This window comes from Thecamonas trahens, assembly GCF_000142905.1.
Source record: "Thecamonas trahens ATCC 50062 unplaced genomic scaffold supercont1.44, whole genome shotgun sequence".
Classification (NCBI taxonomy): Eukaryota; order Apusomonadida; family Apusomonadidae; genus Thecamonas; species Thecamonas trahens.
In genome coordinates, this window is record NW_013657636.1 from 14,887 (window position 1) to 33,355 (window position 18,469).

The 18,469-nt window shown below is 63.9% G+C and overlaps 8 protein-coding genes across 8 annotated transcripts; 2 read left to right on the top strand and 6 right to left on the bottom strand.

Annotated features, from left to right (window-relative positions):
* Positions 1-56: 56 nt before the first annotated feature.
* Positions 57-1,550, bottom strand: AMSG_08957 (uncharacterized protein; the record flags this gene model as incomplete). Its single annotated transcript, XM_013899469.1, has 2 exons — positions 57-324; positions 367-1,550. The coding sequence occupies 2 exons, from the start codon at positions 1,548-1,550 to the stop codon at positions 57-59; spliced, it is 1,452 nt and encodes a 483-aa protein (XP_013754923.1).
* A 313-nt stretch (positions 1,551-1,863) lies between these two features.
* Positions 1,864-3,953, bottom strand: AMSG_08958 (zinc finger protein; the record flags this gene model as incomplete). Its single annotated transcript, XM_013899470.1, has 2 exons — positions 1,864-3,894; positions 3,936-3,953. 2 exons carry the CDS (start codon positions 3,951-3,953, stop codon positions 1,864-1,866), a joined length of 2,049 nt encoding a protein of 682 aa, XP_013754924.1.
* Positions 3,954-5,128: 1,175 nt separating this feature from the next.
* AMSG_08959 (major facilitator superfamily transporter MFS_1) lies at positions 5,129-5,745 on the bottom strand (the record flags this gene model as incomplete). Its single annotated transcript, XM_013899471.1, has 2 exons — positions 5,129-5,152; positions 5,227-5,745. 2 exons carry the CDS (start codon positions 5,743-5,745, stop codon positions 5,129-5,131), a joined length of 543 nt encoding a protein of 180 aa, XP_013754925.1.
* Positions 5,746-5,955: 210 nt separating this feature from the next.
* Positions 5,956-10,243, bottom strand: AMSG_08960 (uncharacterized protein; the record flags this gene model as incomplete). The annotated part of the gene is made up of 2 exons (XM_013899472.1): positions 5,956-10,180; positions 10,221-10,243. 2 exons carry the CDS (start codon positions 10,241-10,243, stop codon positions 5,956-5,958), a joined length of 4,248 nt encoding a protein of 1,415 aa, XP_013754926.1.
* Positions 10,244-10,902: 659 nt separating this feature from the next.
* Positions 10,903-11,691, top strand: AMSG_08961 (uncharacterized protein; the record flags this gene model as incomplete). The annotated part of the gene is made up of 1 exon (XM_013899473.1): positions 10,903-11,691. One exon carries the CDS (start codon positions 10,903-10,905, stop codon positions 11,689-11,691), a length of 789 nt encoding a protein of 262 aa, XP_013754927.1.
* A 769-nt stretch (positions 11,692-12,460) lies between these two features.
* Positions 12,461-14,199, top strand: AMSG_08962 (UVB-resistance protein UVR8; the record flags this gene model as incomplete). Its single annotated transcript, XM_013899474.1, has 2 exons — positions 12,461-14,114; positions 14,186-14,199. The coding sequence occupies 2 exons, from the start codon at positions 12,461-12,463 to the stop codon at positions 14,197-14,199; spliced, it is 1,668 nt and encodes a 555-aa protein (XP_013754928.1).
* Positions 13,996-15,289, bottom strand: AMSG_08963 (uncharacterized protein; the record flags this gene model as incomplete). The annotated part of the gene is made up of 2 exons (XM_013899475.1): positions 13,996-15,117; positions 15,272-15,289. 2 exons carry the CDS (start codon positions 15,287-15,289, stop codon positions 14,227-14,229), a joined length of 909 nt encoding a protein of 302 aa, XP_013754929.1. The 3' UTR covers positions 13,996-14,226.
* Positions 15,290-17,448: 2,159 nt separating this feature from the next.
* Positions 17,449-18,411, bottom strand: AMSG_08965 (uncharacterized protein; the record flags this gene model as incomplete). The annotated part of the gene is made up of 1 exon (XM_013899476.1): positions 17,449-18,411. The coding sequence occupies one exon, from the start codon at positions 18,409-18,411 to the stop codon at positions 17,449-17,451; it is 963 nt and encodes a 320-aa protein (XP_013754930.1).
* Positions 18,412-18,469: the final 58 nt, after the last annotated feature.

Consider the following 18,469-nt stretch of genomic DNA (forward strand, 5'->3'; position numbering starts at 1 on the left):
GCGCAAAGCTCTCCTCGCGGTGTGCGGCAGCGGTCTCGTCGAGGCCTCGAGCGCGTTCACTTCGGACATGCTGGCCCTACACGCTCCTCCGTCATTCTTATGCGCCAGTACCGCGCAACCACCTCCGGCTGGACGCGAGCATCTGCACAGAGAACCGAAACGACGTTGGTGAATTCGTTCTCCGATGCCTGCCTGACGGCCTCGTAGTTGTTGGCCGTCGGATCGACACACGCCTGGCCAAGCAAGATCTTGACCACCTCGACGTGCCCAGCACGCGATGCCCAGCAAAGCGCATAGTTGTTCTCTGCTGCAGCGTTGATCCGTCTGTCAGCCAGCAATTGTGAAACAACCTGTGTGTGTCCATACCGCGCTGCGAATCGGAGCCCGTAGTTGTCCTTGTCAGTGGGGTCGACTCGCCGGTCGCCGAGTAGCAGTGACACCACGTCGGCCCACCCACGATCGCATGCTGCACGAAATGCGTAGTTGTCGGCCGCGGCAGGATCAACTCGGTCGTCGGCGAGAAGGAGCTCGACCACGCGTGTGTGGCCCTTGTCGCATGCCGACTGGATCGCCTGGTTTCCGTAGCTGCCAGGATCTACCCGGTCATCAGCGAGGAGTGTCATCACAATGTCGTCATATCCGTTGCGGCTTGCCCAGCGAATGGCATGGTTGTGGCTGACTGACGGATCGACCCGTGCGTCGCCCGCAAGCAGTGCCACCACGTCGCGGTGACTCCCCTTGATCGCCACCCTCAGTGCTTCGTTGTTACCGGCAGACGGGTCAACTCGCCGATCCTTGAGCAAGAGAGCCAGCACCGCAGTCTGCCCATGCGCTGCGGCGTACCTGAATGCAGCGTTGTCGTATGCAGACAGGTTGATCCGCCTGTCATTGAGGAGCACCCTCACCGCCGCGTCGTGTCCGTACGCACATGCCCATGCTAGAGCACACTGGCCTTCCTGGACAACGTCTGTGCCATCATCAATCCGCAGCAGCTGGCTAATCAGCCGGACGAAGCCTTTCGCCGCAGCAGCACAAAGCACGCCTGCACGGCTCACTCCACTTATCACCGCAAGCAGCTCACTTGCCAGCCCCACAAGCTGCTCGCCGCCGCACACAATCACCGCTACCGCGCCAATTTTCAGAGGACCGCCGACCCACTGCATCTCCAGCAGCTGCGCGCCATCCGGCACCGTGATCATCGCGCCCGTTGCGGCCATCGCAGAGACCAGACTCAGCCAGTCCTCGTCCCGCTCCCGTGCCGCGACGACAACCGCCATCCGCGACGTGACGCCGCCATCGCCGACAAAGCTGGCCTGTTCGCGTGCCGGTACCTGTGCAAGCGCTACCAGTGCCCCCTTCCAAAGACGCTTCTCCACGCAAGCATCAAATCCGAGCAATGCCTGAGCCAGCTTCTTTCCGTGTGCCGAGCCCAGCAGCCCCGTTTGCAACCGCTTGCACGTCCCTGCCAACCGCACAACATCGGCCGCCGACAGAACACGCAAACCGTAGCCAATCAGATGGAGCAGCTCTGTGGGAAGACCAACGAGCATGGTTGCGTCTTAGACAGGGGTGTGCTCTGATGCAATGCCTGCCTCCAAAGCGCACGCCTTGCAAAGAGGACTGTTGAGCCATCTCGCTCATGCTCAGCTGCCTGACGTGCGTATAGACACGCCACTCCCAAGCCCCGGCCTCATGGCCCGCATCCGCCCATCTACCGCACGCACCGCACGCACCACTCGCACCACACAGCGCATCCCTCCTACACAACAGCCATACACATTCATGTATACATTGCACGTGCAGATACGAGATCGTATCCTTTGTTCATCCCAACCGTACGACTACAGCTCTGCTGCCCGTCGCTCAATAGTCGCCCACGCGATGCTCGTCGCCACGCCGCATCCGCGAGCGGGCGTTGGTTCGAGCCCGCTGTGTGACAAGTGGACAGTCGGCAATGCGGTGGCCGAGTCCGCCACACATGGGACAAGCCTCGGTGGCCGATGCCGACGCCGTTGCATCGCGGAGGAGGTACGGCGGAACGCGCTGCTTGGCCTCGATGAGCATGGCCCGCAAGTCTGAGAGCATGATCGGGTCGTCGCGAGGCGTGATGAGAACCGACGCCACGCCCACGTTGCCGGCACGGCCTGTCCGTCCGAGCCGATGTGGGAGCATCTCAAACTCTTTAGGCAAGTCGACGCAGATGACGTGCGCAATGTGCGGAAAGTCGATACCTTTGGCCGCCACGTCCGACGCGATGAGCACGTCGGCCTTGCCGTTCTTAAAGTCGTCCATCGCTTGCAGCCGTTCAGACTGTGAAAGCCCGCCGTGGATCGCTGTCGCCGCCACACCCTTGATCATCATGTACTCGAGGAGCGCATCGACAACAGACGACGACGATGAGAACACAATCACCGGTGGTTCCGTCTTGTCCAGAACCGAGTTGACCACGTACGACATCTTCTCCTCCTCCGTCGCCACGTACTCAACCTCAATAATAATGTCCAGCGACGCTGCTCCGGCTCGCCCCACAGTCACCACCACCGGCGAAACCAGCGCCGTCGCACCAAACTCCTTGATCGACTGCGCCATTGTTGCAGAGAACAGGACCGTTTGACGCGGTGCCTTGCCGGTGAACGAGAGAATGTCGCGCATGTCCTCCTCAAACCCATCCGATATGAGCCGATCGGCCTCATCCAGACACATGTACCGCACAAGCCGCAGAGAAAACTGCTCCTTCTTGAGCATGTCCAGCAGACGCCCAGGCGTCGCCACAACAGCGTGCACGCCCTCGTCCACCATCTCCAACGCCGGCTTCACCGGCACGCCACCCATACACAGTGCCATCCGCAGCTTGGGCCCGCCATCCGCGTGCAGCGCTGCCGCCAGGTCGCACGCAATCTGGTGCGTCTGTCGCGCGAGCTCGCGCGACGGAGAGAGCACCACCCCCACAGGCCCCTCACCCGGCATCAGCGGCATCCGCAGCTCCTCCTCCAGTGCCACAAGCACGAGTGGAAGCGTGAAAACAAGCGTCTTGCCAGACCCAGTGTACGAGATCCCGATCATGTCGCGCCCAGAGAGAATCGTCGGCAGGCCCTGCATCTGGATAGGCGTCGGCTTGAGAATCGATTTGCCTACCAGATGCTTGACAATCGCCGGCGGAAGCTTCATCGCCTCAAACGTCGTCAGGCACTTTGGCACATCTTCACCTTTGATTTCGATGTTGTACTTGGTGCGCAGCGCCTCGTACACCTCCGGCCCGCGCTCCTGCGCCCACCGCGGCGGCCGCCACGTCGTCGGCAGCGGCTGCACCGTCCGCCCGCCCTCCGCCAGCTCAGCCGCAGACACAAGTGCCTTGGTCGATGCAAACGCCTCCACCAGCTTGCGCTCCTCCTCGGCCTCCAGCTCCTCCTTGGTCAGCTCCTTCAGCTTTCCCGCCCGCCGCAGATGAACTGTCTCCTCGAGCAACGAGAGCTGCTTCCCGCCCGCAGACAGCATGCCTCCGCTCCCACCACCGCCGCCGCCGCTCCCAACATCTGCCCCGGCATCCGCCACTCCCCTTCCTCCACTCTGTCTGCTGTCCCCATGCCCGCCCTTGGCACGCGACCGAAACTCGGCCAGAGACGACGACCCCGACCCCGACCCCGACTCCGTCCCTGCCGGCGGCGCTCCCGTCCCAGTCTCACCACCAGTCACTGCGTTGCCACCGCCATGTCTTCCCTTTCCGCTTTCGGTCACCCCCTCTCTCCCCGCCTCCTCCTCCTCATCCTCCTCCTCCTTGGCCTTGGTCTTGGCTCGCTTCCGCCGCTTGCCCAAGCCCGAGCCCGAGCCCGAGCCCGAGCCCGAGCGCGAGCCCGAGCCCAGCCTCGAGCCCGACCGCCTCCGCTTGCGTTTGCGCTTGTGCCCATGCCCGCGTCCGTTGCCATGCCCTCTCCGACTGTGGCTGCTGTGCCCATGCCGACTGCTGCTGCCGCTGTGGCGGCTCTGCCGGCTGCTTGTGGGCATGGTCGCTGCTCTCGAGTGACGCGAAGGAGTTGGGTGTCACCACCCGTTCGCCCGGACTCGGACTCGCCTCCAGCCTCGTCCACCCGGTCGTACTCGCACATCGCCATGTCGCCACCATTTTAAAAATCACAGCCGCAGAAACGAGAGCACTACCACAACCACAACCCAGATCGCAAGTCCGCTGCCTCCGACCATGTGTTGCATCTTGCGCTTGGTCGACAACCCGCGCCATGTCGCCAGCGGAACGCGCGACGTCTCCACTCGCGCAACGCGGACAATGTCGTCGGGATACGCCACCGCCGCGAGAAGAAAGCCGACCGCAGAGAGCGCGTAGCAAATGCACACAGCGGCGCCAATTATGTACTTGGCCGACGACGCGTGGTATCCAAGATCGTCGCCCTCGACCGCCGGTCGCGCCGCGTAGTGGTCGAGGAGGAGACCAACAAAAACCGGGCCAGCCCCGTCCACAAACGCGCAGCCGGCAAAGAAGAGCGCGAGCCCACCGCCACGTTGCGACGCCGGAAACAGTTGCTGCGCTGCCATAAACGCCGGCCCGAGCCAAACCTCAGCGGTCAAGTACGCCAGCGAGAGGGCAATAAAACCAAGCACAATCCCGCCGCTCTCGCTACCCATGATGTCGCGCGAGAGCACAAGGATCGCCACACACGGGATCGAGAGCAACGGCCCACCGGCAGACACATACAGCGGCGCCCGGACAGACCGCTTAAGCGACGCAGATGTCAACCATCCACCGAGCAAAGCCGCGCTCGTTCCCACCACAAACACCACCACCCCGTACCCGACAGCCGTCGTTGACGAGTAGCTCGGATACGTCTTACGGAAGAACGACGGAATGAACGAGCCGAAAATAAGCCCGCCCATAATTCGCACTCCAGACGCCAGCACCAGCCGGACCATCGATGGCATCGCCGTCATGTGCACCAAAATCGCGCCATAGTTGCTCAGTGCTCGCACAACCCGCGCCCACGCGCCTGCCGGTCGAGCCACAGCCTCGATTCCCTCGCCGCCACCGCCGCCGCCGCCGCCAGCGCTGCTGCCCCCTGCTCCTGGCCCAAGCAGCGCACTGGCAGCCGACCTGCGTGCCACAACACTCTCGCCGTCATCGTCACTCGACCGTGACCTCGGCGCGCTGTCCATCGCCACCTCGTCCCCGGCCACATCGGCCACTGTCTGCCCTCTTGCTTCGGGTCGCCGCTCGCGGACCGTGGTCGCCACCGCCAGCGCAATACCAATGCCGGCAAAGCCAAATGCCGCCACCGTCCAGCGCCAGCCAAACGACGAGTCGGCGAGCAGTGAGCCGAGCGCCGCCGTAATGCCGCCGCCCATGTACACCGACGTCGAGAAGACCGAGTTGGCCACCGATCGCTGACTGGCTGCAAAGTAGTCTGCGATGAGCGCAAACGAGGCGGCATTGAAACCTGCCGAGCCCACGCCCTGCAGCATCCGCGCCAGGAGAAGGAGCGCAAACGATGGCGCCGCGCCCTGGGCCACCGTCGCCACCGACCACAGACTGATCGACGCCACAATGACAACCTTCCGCGAATGCACATCCGACACGTATCCGATAGGAATGCCGGCGACAACAAAGACAAGCGAGAACGCGTAGCCCACAAGCAGTCCATATTGCGCATCACTAAAGCCCAGCGCTTCCTGTGCCTGATCCTTGACATACACCAGGATGAACTGGCAAGCAATGTACGACACGTGCGCCACCGTCAGCATGCCGAGCACATACCGCCCATACCACCCAGCCATACCGTTCTCAACACAACTGCCACACTCGACGCCACTGCCCTCCGCCTTCTTTCCGCCACCTGCCTGGGTGCCCAATTATGGAGAGTCACGTGTCTGCCCACAGCGCCCGCCTCTCTCTGCCACTGCGGCTTCGGCTACCTGCCCGGACAAGCTCCCGTCCACGGTTGTTTTACCTGCTCACTCGATGTCGATCGACGAGTCGGATCCGCTCGAATCGACCGAGCACGAAACGTCAAAGTCGTCAGAGTCAAAGTCGTCCATGTCGAGGAAGCCTGGTCCTTGGATTGATGAAATGGATGAGGCGGGCGGTGAGTTGGGCGTTGACTTGTCCGACGAGATCGCGCCGCGCGTGACACGGACCGAGCCGTCCGACGAGCACGACTCGTCCTGGCTCCATCCATGCCCGTCGGACGAGCACGAACACGAGTCGGACCCGGTACCCGCACTTGTTGCAGCAGCTGGTGTCCTGAACACCAGGGACGAGTCTGACGCCATCGATCCGGGCTCGATGATAATCTGCGGTGAGTCCATCGCTCGCGCGTGAAACGAGGTGTCTGATCGCGTTGCCGACGAGCTCAACGACGCGCTTGATGACACGCTCGACGATGCGCTCGACGACGATGACGTCAGGCCCGACTCGGAGCACGCCTTGGACATCGTGCCCTGATCCGGGCTTGATGGCTCCGTGTTCTCAAACTCGTTGCCGAGCGAGGCTACCATGTCCGACGCCATCTGCTCCGAAGTGGTGGCCGAGAGCCGCGAGTCGGGCATCGAGTTGAACGTTCCCGAGTATGGCTCAATCTGGACGTCGGGCATGTCGCCGACAGCTGCCACGTACTTTCGCCGCTTCTTCCGCCGCCGCAGTTTGCGCCGCCGCCGCCTGTGTACCTTGTCGGCGGCTGCCTCTTTTCCCTCGTCCGAGTACTGGTAGTAGTCCGAGTACATGTCCGACGACGACAAGCTGCCGCCGCTCGGCCGCCCAGGCGAGGTTGATCCGACGCCCTCGATGGTAACCATGATGTTCGGCGTCGGCAGCTCAACTGACGATGTCATTGACGCCGACTTGGTCACCGACCTGGCGAGCGGATGCCGGTCGTCAGCAGTCGACGTCGACTGCTTTTTGACCCGAACCCGCCGTCGTCGCGGAATCGCTCCGGGCTCTGCCGCCGATGCCAGCAGTGGCGACGTCGTCAGCTCTGGCGCGATCTCGTTCGAGAACTGCCGTCCGATGGCTGGGATCGGCGTGACATGGTGCGGCCGCCGCCGCTTTCGGACCTCCCGTCCGCGCCCGCGCCCGCGGCCGTGCCCGACCTCGCTTTTGCCCTCGCCCTCGAGCCGCCTGCGCTCCCGCACGCGGATCCGCTTCCGCTCGCGCTCGCGCAGCGCCTTTTCGTCGACCCGATTTGCGTTGCGGGCCCGTGGACGTCCATCCTTGCGCTTTGGTGTCCGCGACACCTTTTGCGTCGCTTTGGGCCCTGCCTTGCCGCCGCCGGTGCGCCCTTCGCGCCCAAGGAACGGCTTCGTCCCGTCGTGGATAGAGCCGGCTGATGTGCGCGATGAGGCCCGCGGACTGGGTTGTGGACTTGTCTGTGGTGACGCCCCTGCGCTTATTGATCGCGGTGTGTGGCCAAGTATCGGGGTGCTTGACCGCGGCGAGTGTGCTGGGTACTCGTTGATGGTCCGCGGCAATTGCATGGCAGAGCCGATCGAGAGCCGACGCTCACCGCGGCGCCGTCCCGGCCCGCTGCTCGTCGACATACGTCGCCCGCCCGGCGAGCCCGACGGCGAGCCCTTTGGGCTCCCACTGCGTATCCCAGACTCGCTCGCCCGCCGCGCCACCGTTCCCGAGTTGACGGCTTTGAGGTAGGCAACGTCGCGGAGGAGCTGGCGAACACGCTTCTTGAGCTTGTCGACCTGGCTGGTTTTGCGGGCAAGTGCGGCCTTGGATGCCTCGATCGCCTCTTCCTTGCTCTCCAGAAAGGTCTGCATCAGCTCCGAGGCAGCAGTGACTGACTTTTGCGAGACGCCCGAGGTGAAAACCGCCTGCGACTGTAACATGTGGACCCGCGAGAGGACCGCGCCCAGCTGCTCGCTCAGGTGATCCGACGTCGACATGGCCGGCACCACCTTGTCCGAGAGGCCCTTGACCGTCTTCTCCAGCTCGTGAAACTTGGCGACAAGCATGTCGAGCCTTGCCCGGCCTTGGTCGGCGCTAAGCTCGTCAAAGCCGCGGTCTGCGGCCTCGAGCTCTGACGCGAGCTGGGCAGCGTGTGCCTCGGACTCGTCGATGTTTTTGCCAATGTCGCGGAGCTCGTCCATGAGCGCCGCGTTCTCTTTCTCGAGCGCGCGCACCTCGTCGTCGAGGCTCGCCGCCGCATCTTTGATGGCACTCTGCTCGACTGCCGCGTCGCTGGTGCCCGCCTCGCCGCCTTCACCGGGTGCATCGGCCGCACCGGGCGGTTTGGGGGGCGCTTTTTTCTTGTTGTCAAGAAAGACCCGCTCCTTGAGCATCGGGTCGCGAATCTCATAACACTTCATCGACTCGGCGATGCCCTTAAAGGTGAACTCGCCGAGATACTTGGCGTCCGGCGGCGCTGAGCCGCGCATGGTCGGCAGCAGGTCCTTGACGTGGTGGTAGAACGGCTCCGAGACAACAACCTGTCCGCCCTTGGCCACACCCTCGACTCGCGCAGCGCGGTTGACCATCGGGCCAAAGTAGTCCATGCGCCCGGTGAGCGGGTCCATGCGGAGCTCCGGCGTGCCGTAGTGGAGCGCCATGCGAACACGCAGTCCGCGCCAAATGATGTTGCCGAACCGGTCACGGACCTCCGAAGTGGTGGGTGAGTCGAGGATTGACGGCGGCCACTCGCATCGCATCAGCTCTTTCTGCAGCGTCAGCGCACACACAATAGCGTCGATGGGCGACTCAAAGGCAACCATAAAGGCGTCACCCTCGGTCTTAACCTCGTACCCGCGCATCCGCGGAAGAAAAGCCCGGAACACGTTATTGTGGACGGTGAGCGCCTTGGCCATGGCCTCGGCGTCGCGCTCCCAGAGCGAAGTCGAGCCTTGGATGTCGGTAAACATGATGACTACCGGGTTGGGTCCCACAACCGCTGGATCCATCGAGTCCGCTAGCTGGTCGCGCATCTTCTCGTACTCGGGCGAGTTGAACGCAGTCGAGCCTGGCGGGACAACGCCCTGGTTCGCCCGCGTCGACTCCTCTTGCTGCTTGGCGCGAAGCTCCATCTGCAGCTTCATCCGCTTGAACTTCTTGGAGAGCTCCTGCGAGGCGTCGAGCGCCCGCTTGAACCGCGCATCTGCGGCGTCGCGCTCGGCCTTGGATCGCGTAACCGCCTCCTGAGCCCGCGCGAGAACCTCGGCCTTGCGCTTCTCCACAAGGACCAGCCGCGACCGCTCCTGCGCCAGCTGCTCGCGAAGCTGGAGAATGAGCGCCTCTTGCTCCTCCAGCTGCGACGAGAGCGGCGCGACCCTGGCCGACGTGTCGTAGATCTCGACCTGCAGCGCAGCCTCATTGGCTTGCAGCTGCTGGACGCGGTCGCGGAGCGACTCGACTTCCATTTGCAGCGTCACTACGTACTCTTCAAGTGACGCCTTGGCCGTCGCGCTCTCGCTGCCGGCAGCGCCCTCGCCGCTCTTGGCCCCGCCAGGCACAAAGATGCGAAACCGTGGGTCGCGCCGCGCCTTGAGACACATCTCCGCCGCAAACATGGCCAGCGAGACCTCCTCCACCTTGTCAAAGTCCTCCGCGACGAGAAAACGCGACAGGCAGACGTCGGCTCCGTAAGCCGTGTTAAGGATGGCGCGGAACTGCTCCTTGGGGTTGTCGAGCGAGAGAATGGCTGGAATGTCAAAGGCGTCCGGTGCCAGCGCCCACATCAGCGACAGCAGCGTCACCGGCTCTTCCCATCCGTTGGCAAAGTTACGGATGCTCGGGACGTGGATTCCGCGCGGCCGCTTGTCCCGCGGGCACTCGTCCAGTCGGGTCAGGAGCTCGTTGCTCAGCCCATGGAGCGCCACGCTCTCGATCTTGAGCGTCGCCGGCGACTCAGCCGGGTCCGCCAGTAGCGCCGGGAAAATGACGCCCATGTTGTGCGCGTAGTAGTACTGCGCAATCTGGAGGATGAGCCAGACAATGCGCTCACGGTCGCCGGCCTCGATGTCCATGGCGTGGCACATAACCTTGAGCTCGCGGGCTTTGAGCACGTCGAGCAGGATGCGGGCGTTGTACAGGACGTCGGTCGGGTTGAGTGGCCGCGCGAGAACCACGCCACCGCCATGGTACGCATTGAAGACATCCAGCTCAAAGACAACGTTGATGAGGTGCGCCAGTGCGAGAGAGTCGCTAAAGTCCGACGAGAGGTTCCCCACCCGCGCACACCTTGTTCCCAGCCGCTCGTTGACCCAGACACAGAGTACACGCTCCAACCGTGTCACCCTCCATGGCTCTATCCACCCGTTGTACTTGTCCATGGTATCACCCTTGAAAAAGCCTCTTCTTCCTCCTCTCCCGCTTTGTCGAGAGAGGCTGTAACCGCGCCTACGAGGGGCTACGGCGAGGTGGGGGAAGGGAGGGGAGAGAGAGAGAGAGCGGGGTGCGTGGCCGCAGACCAACGCTGCTGCTGCCACCCGACGCGCACATCAACGATTCGCCAGCCGCTAGCGAAATCGTTTGCCACCCCCCCCCCCCCCCCCCCCCCTTCCCCCCTCCTCGAATATCAGCCAATTTACGTCAGTATTGGTCATGCCAACCATAGCGTTGGCGAATGGTGCTGCATATGCGGCGCCGAGTGAAATGGAACATCATCGAACAGCTCCATTGCCTTCTCATTTACAGAACGAAAGCCATCTGACGACTCAGGTAGAGGCAGTGAGGCAAGAGTCACAGACCCAACTTGGGGGAAAGCCATGTCGCATCAAGTCACACCACCGCCTACAGAGGTGGACACGTCGAACGATGAGCTACTTGCTCGCTTGCTGGCGGCAGAGTATGGTGGTGAAGGCGGTCTCTCGGTCGAGTACTCGCTCGCTGCGCCCTGTCCGCTCAACCGGCTCGAGACGGCGGCCGATGCGTATGGCCACGACGATGGGCTCGTGTGTGAGATGAAGAATCACGGCAAGTCGGCCGAGTGTGTGCTTGATTTGGAGGCATTCAACGCGGTGTACGGCCACGAGCTGGTGACGCTGGTGCGGCCGGACGATGAGTTTGAAGCCGGCGATCCGCTTGAGGTCATCGAGCTTGCCGACAGCGGCTTCTTGCTCTCCATCGGCGGCTTTGACGAGCGGTGGTACGGGTTTGAGGAGAGGATTGTCTCCGAGACAGCGCTGCATGCGGCCATGGAGGCTCTGCTGGCAGACGAGGAGCGGATGCGTGAGTACGACGCGCTCGAGGCCGAGGAGCGCCGGTACATGGCCCGCGGCGCCCGCGCCCGCAATCCGGCGGTCCAAGTCGTGGCACCGCGCCGATCGACTGCCGCCGCGGCAGCGCGGCGTGAGGCCGAAGCACTGGCCGCAATCAACGCTGAGGCCGAGGCTGCGGCGTGGGCCACTCCCAAGGTCCGCAAGTACCGCGACAAGCCGCGCAAGTTCAAGGATCTGCAGGGCACCGTCGAGTCGGAGCGCGAGGCCTCAGCCGACGCCGTTGTCCTCGCCATCCAGCCGCTCGGTGACCAGCGGAACGAAAAGTTGATCAAGGTTCCGGGCGCCAAGCTCAACCTGACCCGCCTACTCAAGGCTATCAACCAAAAGTACAACCTCCGCGGCAAGTCCAAGTTTACCCGCATCTTTGACGTCGACGGCGCCGAGATCGTCGACATTGCTGCCGCCGCTGCCCTCCCTGCCGGTGCCGCCGTCATTGTCTCACGCGGCAAGGCTCCGAACCTGCCTGCCTGATATCGATTGCTCTTCGGAGGCTGAGCCGTCTGCACTGCAGCTGATCGCTCGACATAAACCGCCAACTACCAACCGAACCGGGCACCAACCGAATCGAGCACTACAACTGGTCGAGCATCATACTTTGTCGACACCGGATCAGACCAAACACCACAGCAAGTCGACGTCCGATCAGACCAAACACCACAGCAAGTCGACACCGGATCAGACCAAACACCACAGCAAGTCGACGTCCGATCAGACCAAACACTACAGCAAGTCGATGCCCGATCACACCAAACACCACAGCAAGTCGATGCCCGATCACACCAAACACCACAGCAAGTCGATGCCCGATCACACCAAACACCACAGCAAGTCGATGCCCGATCAGACCAAACACCACAGCAAGTCGATGCCCGATCACACCAAACACCACAGCTAGTCGATGCCCGATCACACCAAACACCACAGCTAGTCGATGCCCGATCACACCAAACACCACAGCAAGTCCACGCCGGATCAGACCAAACACCACAGCAAGTCGATGCCGGATCAGACCAAACACCACAGCAGGTCTCGCACCAATAACGTCATCATCGACCGAGCGAACCCAACGCAGCGTCATTTTGGCCAACAAAGCGACCACAAGCACCCCCGAGACACACCACAGGCCGACGCCAAGTCACAGGCACATACACAGCTCTCTGCCTACACCCACACACATACACACATACACACACACACACACACACACATACACGTATACACACATCCGACACACATACACATGTCTGGTAACGCGGTGCTTGTGTGCGGGCACAACTACTGGGGTCAGCTTGGCCTCTCGCCTGAAGAGTATGTGGAAGCGTTCGAGACGGACGTGACTTTGGCAACAGGCGAGAGAAGCACAGGCCGTCTTGGTGGCCACAAGAGCCACGGGGGCCTTGGTCATGATGGTGGACTCGGTTCGAGCAGCGGAGGCGGTACGAGCTCGGCCTCTCGCCATCATGATGAGCCTCCTGCTACACTTGATACCTTTACAGAGCTCGAGCTCCCGCCTGGCCTCAACGTCATCTCGGCAGTCGCCGGCGATGCGCATACAGTGCTCCTCTCAGACGCTGGTGAGGTGTACACCTTTGGCTGTGGCCGCTCTGGCCAGCTTGGTCATGGCGACACTCTGTCCTCGCCGCAGCCGCGGAGAGTCGCTGCGCTGGATGGTGTCCGCATTGTCAAGATTGCCGCAGGTGCCCAGGTCACGCTCGCCGTCTCGGAGCCTGGTCGGCTATACATGATGGGCACTCTGCAGCGATACTCGTACACCGGCGAGGTCCGGAGGACCAAGCTCTGCCTTCCGACACTTGTCCAGGGCCTGGCGTCGGTCGACATTGTCGACGTCGTTTGCGGCGGCTGGCACGTACTTGCCCTCGACATCACCGGTCGCGTCTACTCGTTTGGCTGGAACAAGGCATGTCAGCTCGGGCTCGGCGACTCGCGCGCCCGCTCGCAGCCGCGGCTGGTCAAGGTCCTCCGGAACCACAAGGTGGTCCAGATTGCCGCTGGCCGGCAACACTCGCTGGTGCTCCTCGAAGAGGGCTTTGTCGTGGGCTGGGGCTCGAACCGCTACGGTGCGCTCGGCGGCGTGCCGGCGGGCTTTATCCGCAAGCCGCAGCTCGTCGACCTCAACGTCTGCCTCCCCCCGGGCTACACCTTCCTCCCGTCGTCGATTCACGCCGGTCACTACACATCTTTTGTTGCCGGCCTCGCATCGCGCAAGCGCGGCTCGTCCAAGCCCAAGCACGCCCCGCGGACCGTGGTCTTTGCCACCGGCCACGGAACAGACGGCCAGCTCGGCTCGGGCCGGCTCCAGACCCAACGCATGTTCACTCGGTTCAAGCTCCCGCACTGCGCCACTCCTCGCAAGCCGCTCGCGCGTCCGGCGCCATATACCGCCCGGCTGCCAGACGCCGGGCCCGTAGTCGCCGGTGACGTCGCCGTCCTCGCCCAGCTCGCTGCTGAGGACCTGCTCGGCTCGTCCGAGTCGGACGATGACTGGCTCGACGATCCGTCGCCGTTTGCGCCCGACCTCGACTCGGACTCGGACTCGGAAGACGAGGAGACCATCCCGGTTGTCGGCGGCGGTGCAGGCCCGTTCAAGGGCGTTTGTCTCCCCCGCGCCGCTGTCGTCGCCCGCAACACCGATGCGCCCAAACCGCAGCCTGGCCGCCGGACCCCGCCGGCCTCTCACTTTCCGCTCGTCGACGGCTCACAGTGGCACTCCATGGCCGTCAAACGCGGCGCCGTCTGGGCTACCGGCTGGGGCTATGGTGGCCGCCTCGGCTTTACCCCGCTCTCGCTCTCCAACTGCGATACCCTCACTGACGATGTCTTCCAGCGCAACCCGGTCCGCGTCCCGCTCCCGCCGAACCTCTACGCTCTCGACTGTTCCGTTGGCACCGGCCACTCGGTTGTCCTCGCTGCCCGCATGGCGGCGCCCACCCTCTCAGGCGACGAGCCCGTCCCCATTGATGAGTAAAACCAGTCGCTGTCCTCACCTCAACGCCGCTTGCCCGGTGATCCCCGCCCGCGCCCGCGCTGGCTCTTCTTCCCGCGCCGCTTCTTGCGGCCCGACGCCGGCACATACGCCGCCGGCAAGTCAGCGTACAGCGAGCCGAGCGTCATCTCCTTGGCAAGCATGTCGTCCATCGAGAGCTCGACCACTCGCTTGGCCGCGTTTCTCGCATCAGCCTCCTTCTGGGCCTGTGCACGTGCCCGGCCCAGCGCCGCACGTGTGCTCGCATTGACAAGCGCCTGCTGCTCGATCCGCCGCCGCCGCCGCTCCTCCAGTGCCTCGACCCGCGCCGCCTCTTCTGCCGCCACCGCCCGCCGGTCCTCAAGTACCAGCGCCACCCGGTTGAGGCGCTGGACAACCCGAAACGCAGAAGGCACCACGCCCTTGTCGTCGGCCGCATCAAAGTCAGCCCCGCCCTCGATGAGCACCTCAAGCACCTTGCTGTCCGCCAACCCCGATCCATTCTCCAGCGCTACATGTAGCGGCGTCTTGCCGCCAACACCAGCCACGGAGACCCCGGCCCCAGCTCCGAGCAGAAACGAGATCATGTCCACCACCCCGCCCCGCACCGCGTGCATCAGCGGCGTCGACCCACTCGAGTCAAACGAGTCCACCAACGCCTCCCACACCCCATTGTCCTCGGCCTCTTCCACCTCGTGCGCCGTGTCCGCACCGCTCAGGAGCGAGTGGATATACGCCAGCACGTCGAGCGAGCCCGACGCCGCCGCCGCGTGCAAGATCGAGTCCACCGCCTCGCTGCCCGCCGCCGCCGCCGCCACTTCGTCTGCCGATGGCATGAGCTGAACCTGTCCGTAGCTCACTAGCCACTTGACCTGCTCGATGTTCCCTGTCCGCGTCGCCCGAAACAGATCGACCTGCCCGTCATACCCTCCGTCATCCATAGCTGCTGCCCTGCGCCTGCCATCACATAGTGAGCAACACAGTCTGCTCGCCCCTCGCCTGGTCTCCAGCGCCACGCACAAGCCGCCACCGTCTCCACCAGGGTATCCATAACCACCCCACCCGCACCACATCATCTGCACACATGTCACCTACCTCGCCTCCAACTGCTGACGACCTGGCGTAGACGAGTCTGCCGTGCGGTGACAAGGTCCGTCGTGGCACATCGTCGCCGTCATTGCCGTCGTTGCGCGCCAGCTGAAGCCAACCGTTCAGTTAATCGTTGACTCCAATCATGACCGAAACGTTCAAACTAATCGTTGCCCAAGACGTTCAGTTAATCGTTGACTCCAATCATGACCGAAACGTTCAACTAATCGTTGCCCAAAACGTTCAGTTAATCGTTGACTCCAATCATGACCGAAACGTTCAAAGTAATCGTTGCCCAAAACGTTCAGTTAATCGTTGCCTCCAATCATCACCGAAACGTTCAAACTAATCGTTGAACCGCTCCCTCCTCCCCGCTTCAACCGACTCTCCGCCGCCACACCCCTCCACCAGCACCACCTCCTCATCCTCCCCTTCCACCCCATCCACTCCTCCATCCATATCTTCGTCCCTCCCGCCACAGACCCCCAAAAGGTAATGACGACGGCGCACACACTCCGCCACCTGACCCGACGAAGGACCAGCCGGAGTGAAGCAATCGAGACGAGCGGAGAGGCGAGTGTGAGCAAGGTCAACACCAACTCGGGGAGACCATCGAGTGTGGCCACAGCACATCAGTATGGATCAACGGCTGGATTCTCGCCGCATCCCCCTCCGCCACGGACTGATACGGCGGCGTCGGGTCGAGGCCAAGGTCGTGGTGATGGCGAAGCAGAGTCCGGCCGCACACGATCTGCTGCAACACACCGCCCGTGGCAGAGACGCCGATCGACCTCGAGTGCTCGCCCGCATCAGCTCCCGCCGCCGCTCAAGATGCCCAACATCGGCGGTGGTAACTGGCATCGTCGGGGCGAGGTCGATGCCCGCGGCAGAGTCGCCCCTGCCGCGTCGGCCGTAGCGAGGATGCGCGGGCAGGCGGGGGGAGCGGAGACAAGCGGACGTGAGGGCGGCACGGGGGGCGAAGAACGGATGGGTCGCGGCGAGGGCCGTGCTGCTATCCGAGATGTGACGCTGCTCTCGGCGACGCTGGCCACGCTGCTGGAGGCTGGTGGTGCGGCCGAGGTCGACGATGTGACCTCGGGGTGGGCGGTCGAACTGGCGCTGGCATCGGCTGTCGCCGTCGGCCCGGCGCCGACGCGCATGGGGTGGGCGACCGAGTCGCTGCGGCTCCTGGCCCGGCTGGCCGACTCTGCTGTCCGCCCGCTGGTTGCCGGCGTCCAGCCACTACTTGCGCTACTGGCATCGCAGTTTGCGGTCGACACCGCCGCCTGGCAGTCGCAGGACCTCAAGATCCGACGGTATCTCTCGCCGCAGATTGCATCGATATTAGGTGCCTTCATTTGGCTTGCCCGCATCGCGCCTGTGGTGGTGGCCCAGCTTGAAGGTATGGGCGACCAGGCCGGCGGCTTGCTCTCGCGGGTGGCGGCGCTCGTCAACGACAAGATGCAGCTCGAACTGGACATGGCCGAGCTCCGCGCCCAGCTACAGGCCATGCGGACTCGCCAGCAGACCGTTGCCAACGCTGCTGTCCAGACCGACGACGACTCTGCCCGCGTGCGCCGCCTTGAACACGCACTGCAGGCCGAGCGCGTGCGGGTTGGCGAGCTCTCGCGCCAGATCGCCGGCTCTGCTGCCGCCACCAAGGCTGCGGTGGACGACGCACTCAACCGCTGCGCCACAGAGTTGGAGGCCAAGTACGAGGGTATTGCCCACGACATGGTCGCTGACGCAGCAGCCGAGAACGAGATCAAGCTCTCGGAGCTCCGCGCCAAGGTCCGCGGTGCCCACCTCCGCGAGGCCGCGCTCCAGCGGACCATTGCCATCTTTGAGCAGCGTGCCGCCGAGGCGGACATGCAGACCCGGCTGCTGCAGGCCCGGCTCGAGGTCGAGGCGTCGGGCGCGGCCGCCAGCGGAGGCTCGACCGTTGATCTGCTCCAGACCGAGCTGGCCATGCTCCGCGCCCGCGCCGCTGCCGCCGAGGCCAACTGTGCCGAGCTCGCCGCTCGCAACGCCTCGCTCGAAGCCACGCTCTCGGTCCATCTCGACGAGCAGATGCAGCCGCCGCGGCTAGAATGAATGAAGCAGCTGCGATTGGGTACTTTATGGGGGTGTGAGGCTGTTGCGGCTGGGCTGAGCACTCAGCTGCCAATCAGGTACTTCGAGCCCGGGTAGTACCCGGTGTAGCCCGGCGGGATGGAGGCCTCGTTGCGCTTGGCGTTGCGGCGGTCGACGAGGGCAAACGAGTAGCCATTGCCGAGAATGCCGTTGGACGGCGAGGTCCGCTGCGGATCGGGCGCCTCGTACTTGACGACGGGCACGACCGGGGCGATTTCACTCACATCGGCCGCGGTGGCAGTTGCCGTCGACGGCGGCGGCGGAATGACGATGGGCCGCGGGCCGGTGGGGGCGCTTGCAGCCGACGCCGACTGCCTGCGGTCGCCTGCGACACCACCGATGGCCATGCAGCCGACGCCAGTCTTGCCGGCCAGGTACCGCTTGGGCCTGTCCTCGGTCGGAGTGTAGGTGTTGGCGACCTTGCGGTCGAGGAACGACTTGATGTAGCCGTCGCGGGTGGTAGCCTCCTGCTCGGGCGTGAGGCCGACCTTGGCCGAGTACACGCCGCGAAGAAGCGGAGCCGCTGGATGGGCCACAAAGGTGTTCTCCGGATCGGCCTCAGCCGCATCATCCCCCGTCGTGCCACCAGGCACCGCGCCTCCGGTCCCGCGGCCATCCGCCCGCTCCAGCTTGCCCGACACCGAGCCGCCGGTCTTGGCCGAGCCGCGATAGGCCGAGTCGCCGTACATGGTCAGATCCAGATCCGGGATGTCTGTCTCGGACGAGGGCTTGCCAGGCTTGCGAAGCTTTGCCGTGCCAGCACCAGTGACGCTCGACGTTGCCGAGGGCAGAACGCCTGCACCGACCTCGTAGGCCAGCTGAGAGTAGAGGCCCGCCACGGTCGAGATGGAATGGGCCGTTGCGCCCGGGACGTGTCCGCAGTATCCCTCGACACGACCACGCTCAGTCCGTGGAACTCGGTGCCGTCCCCCAGCCGCCTTGACCACCGCCAAGTACTCGGTCCGCGTCAACCCTGCTGCGTGCATCCTACCCGGGAAAGGGGAGTGCGGTATGTAGGCCTGTGGCGAGGAGGGGGGGGGAACA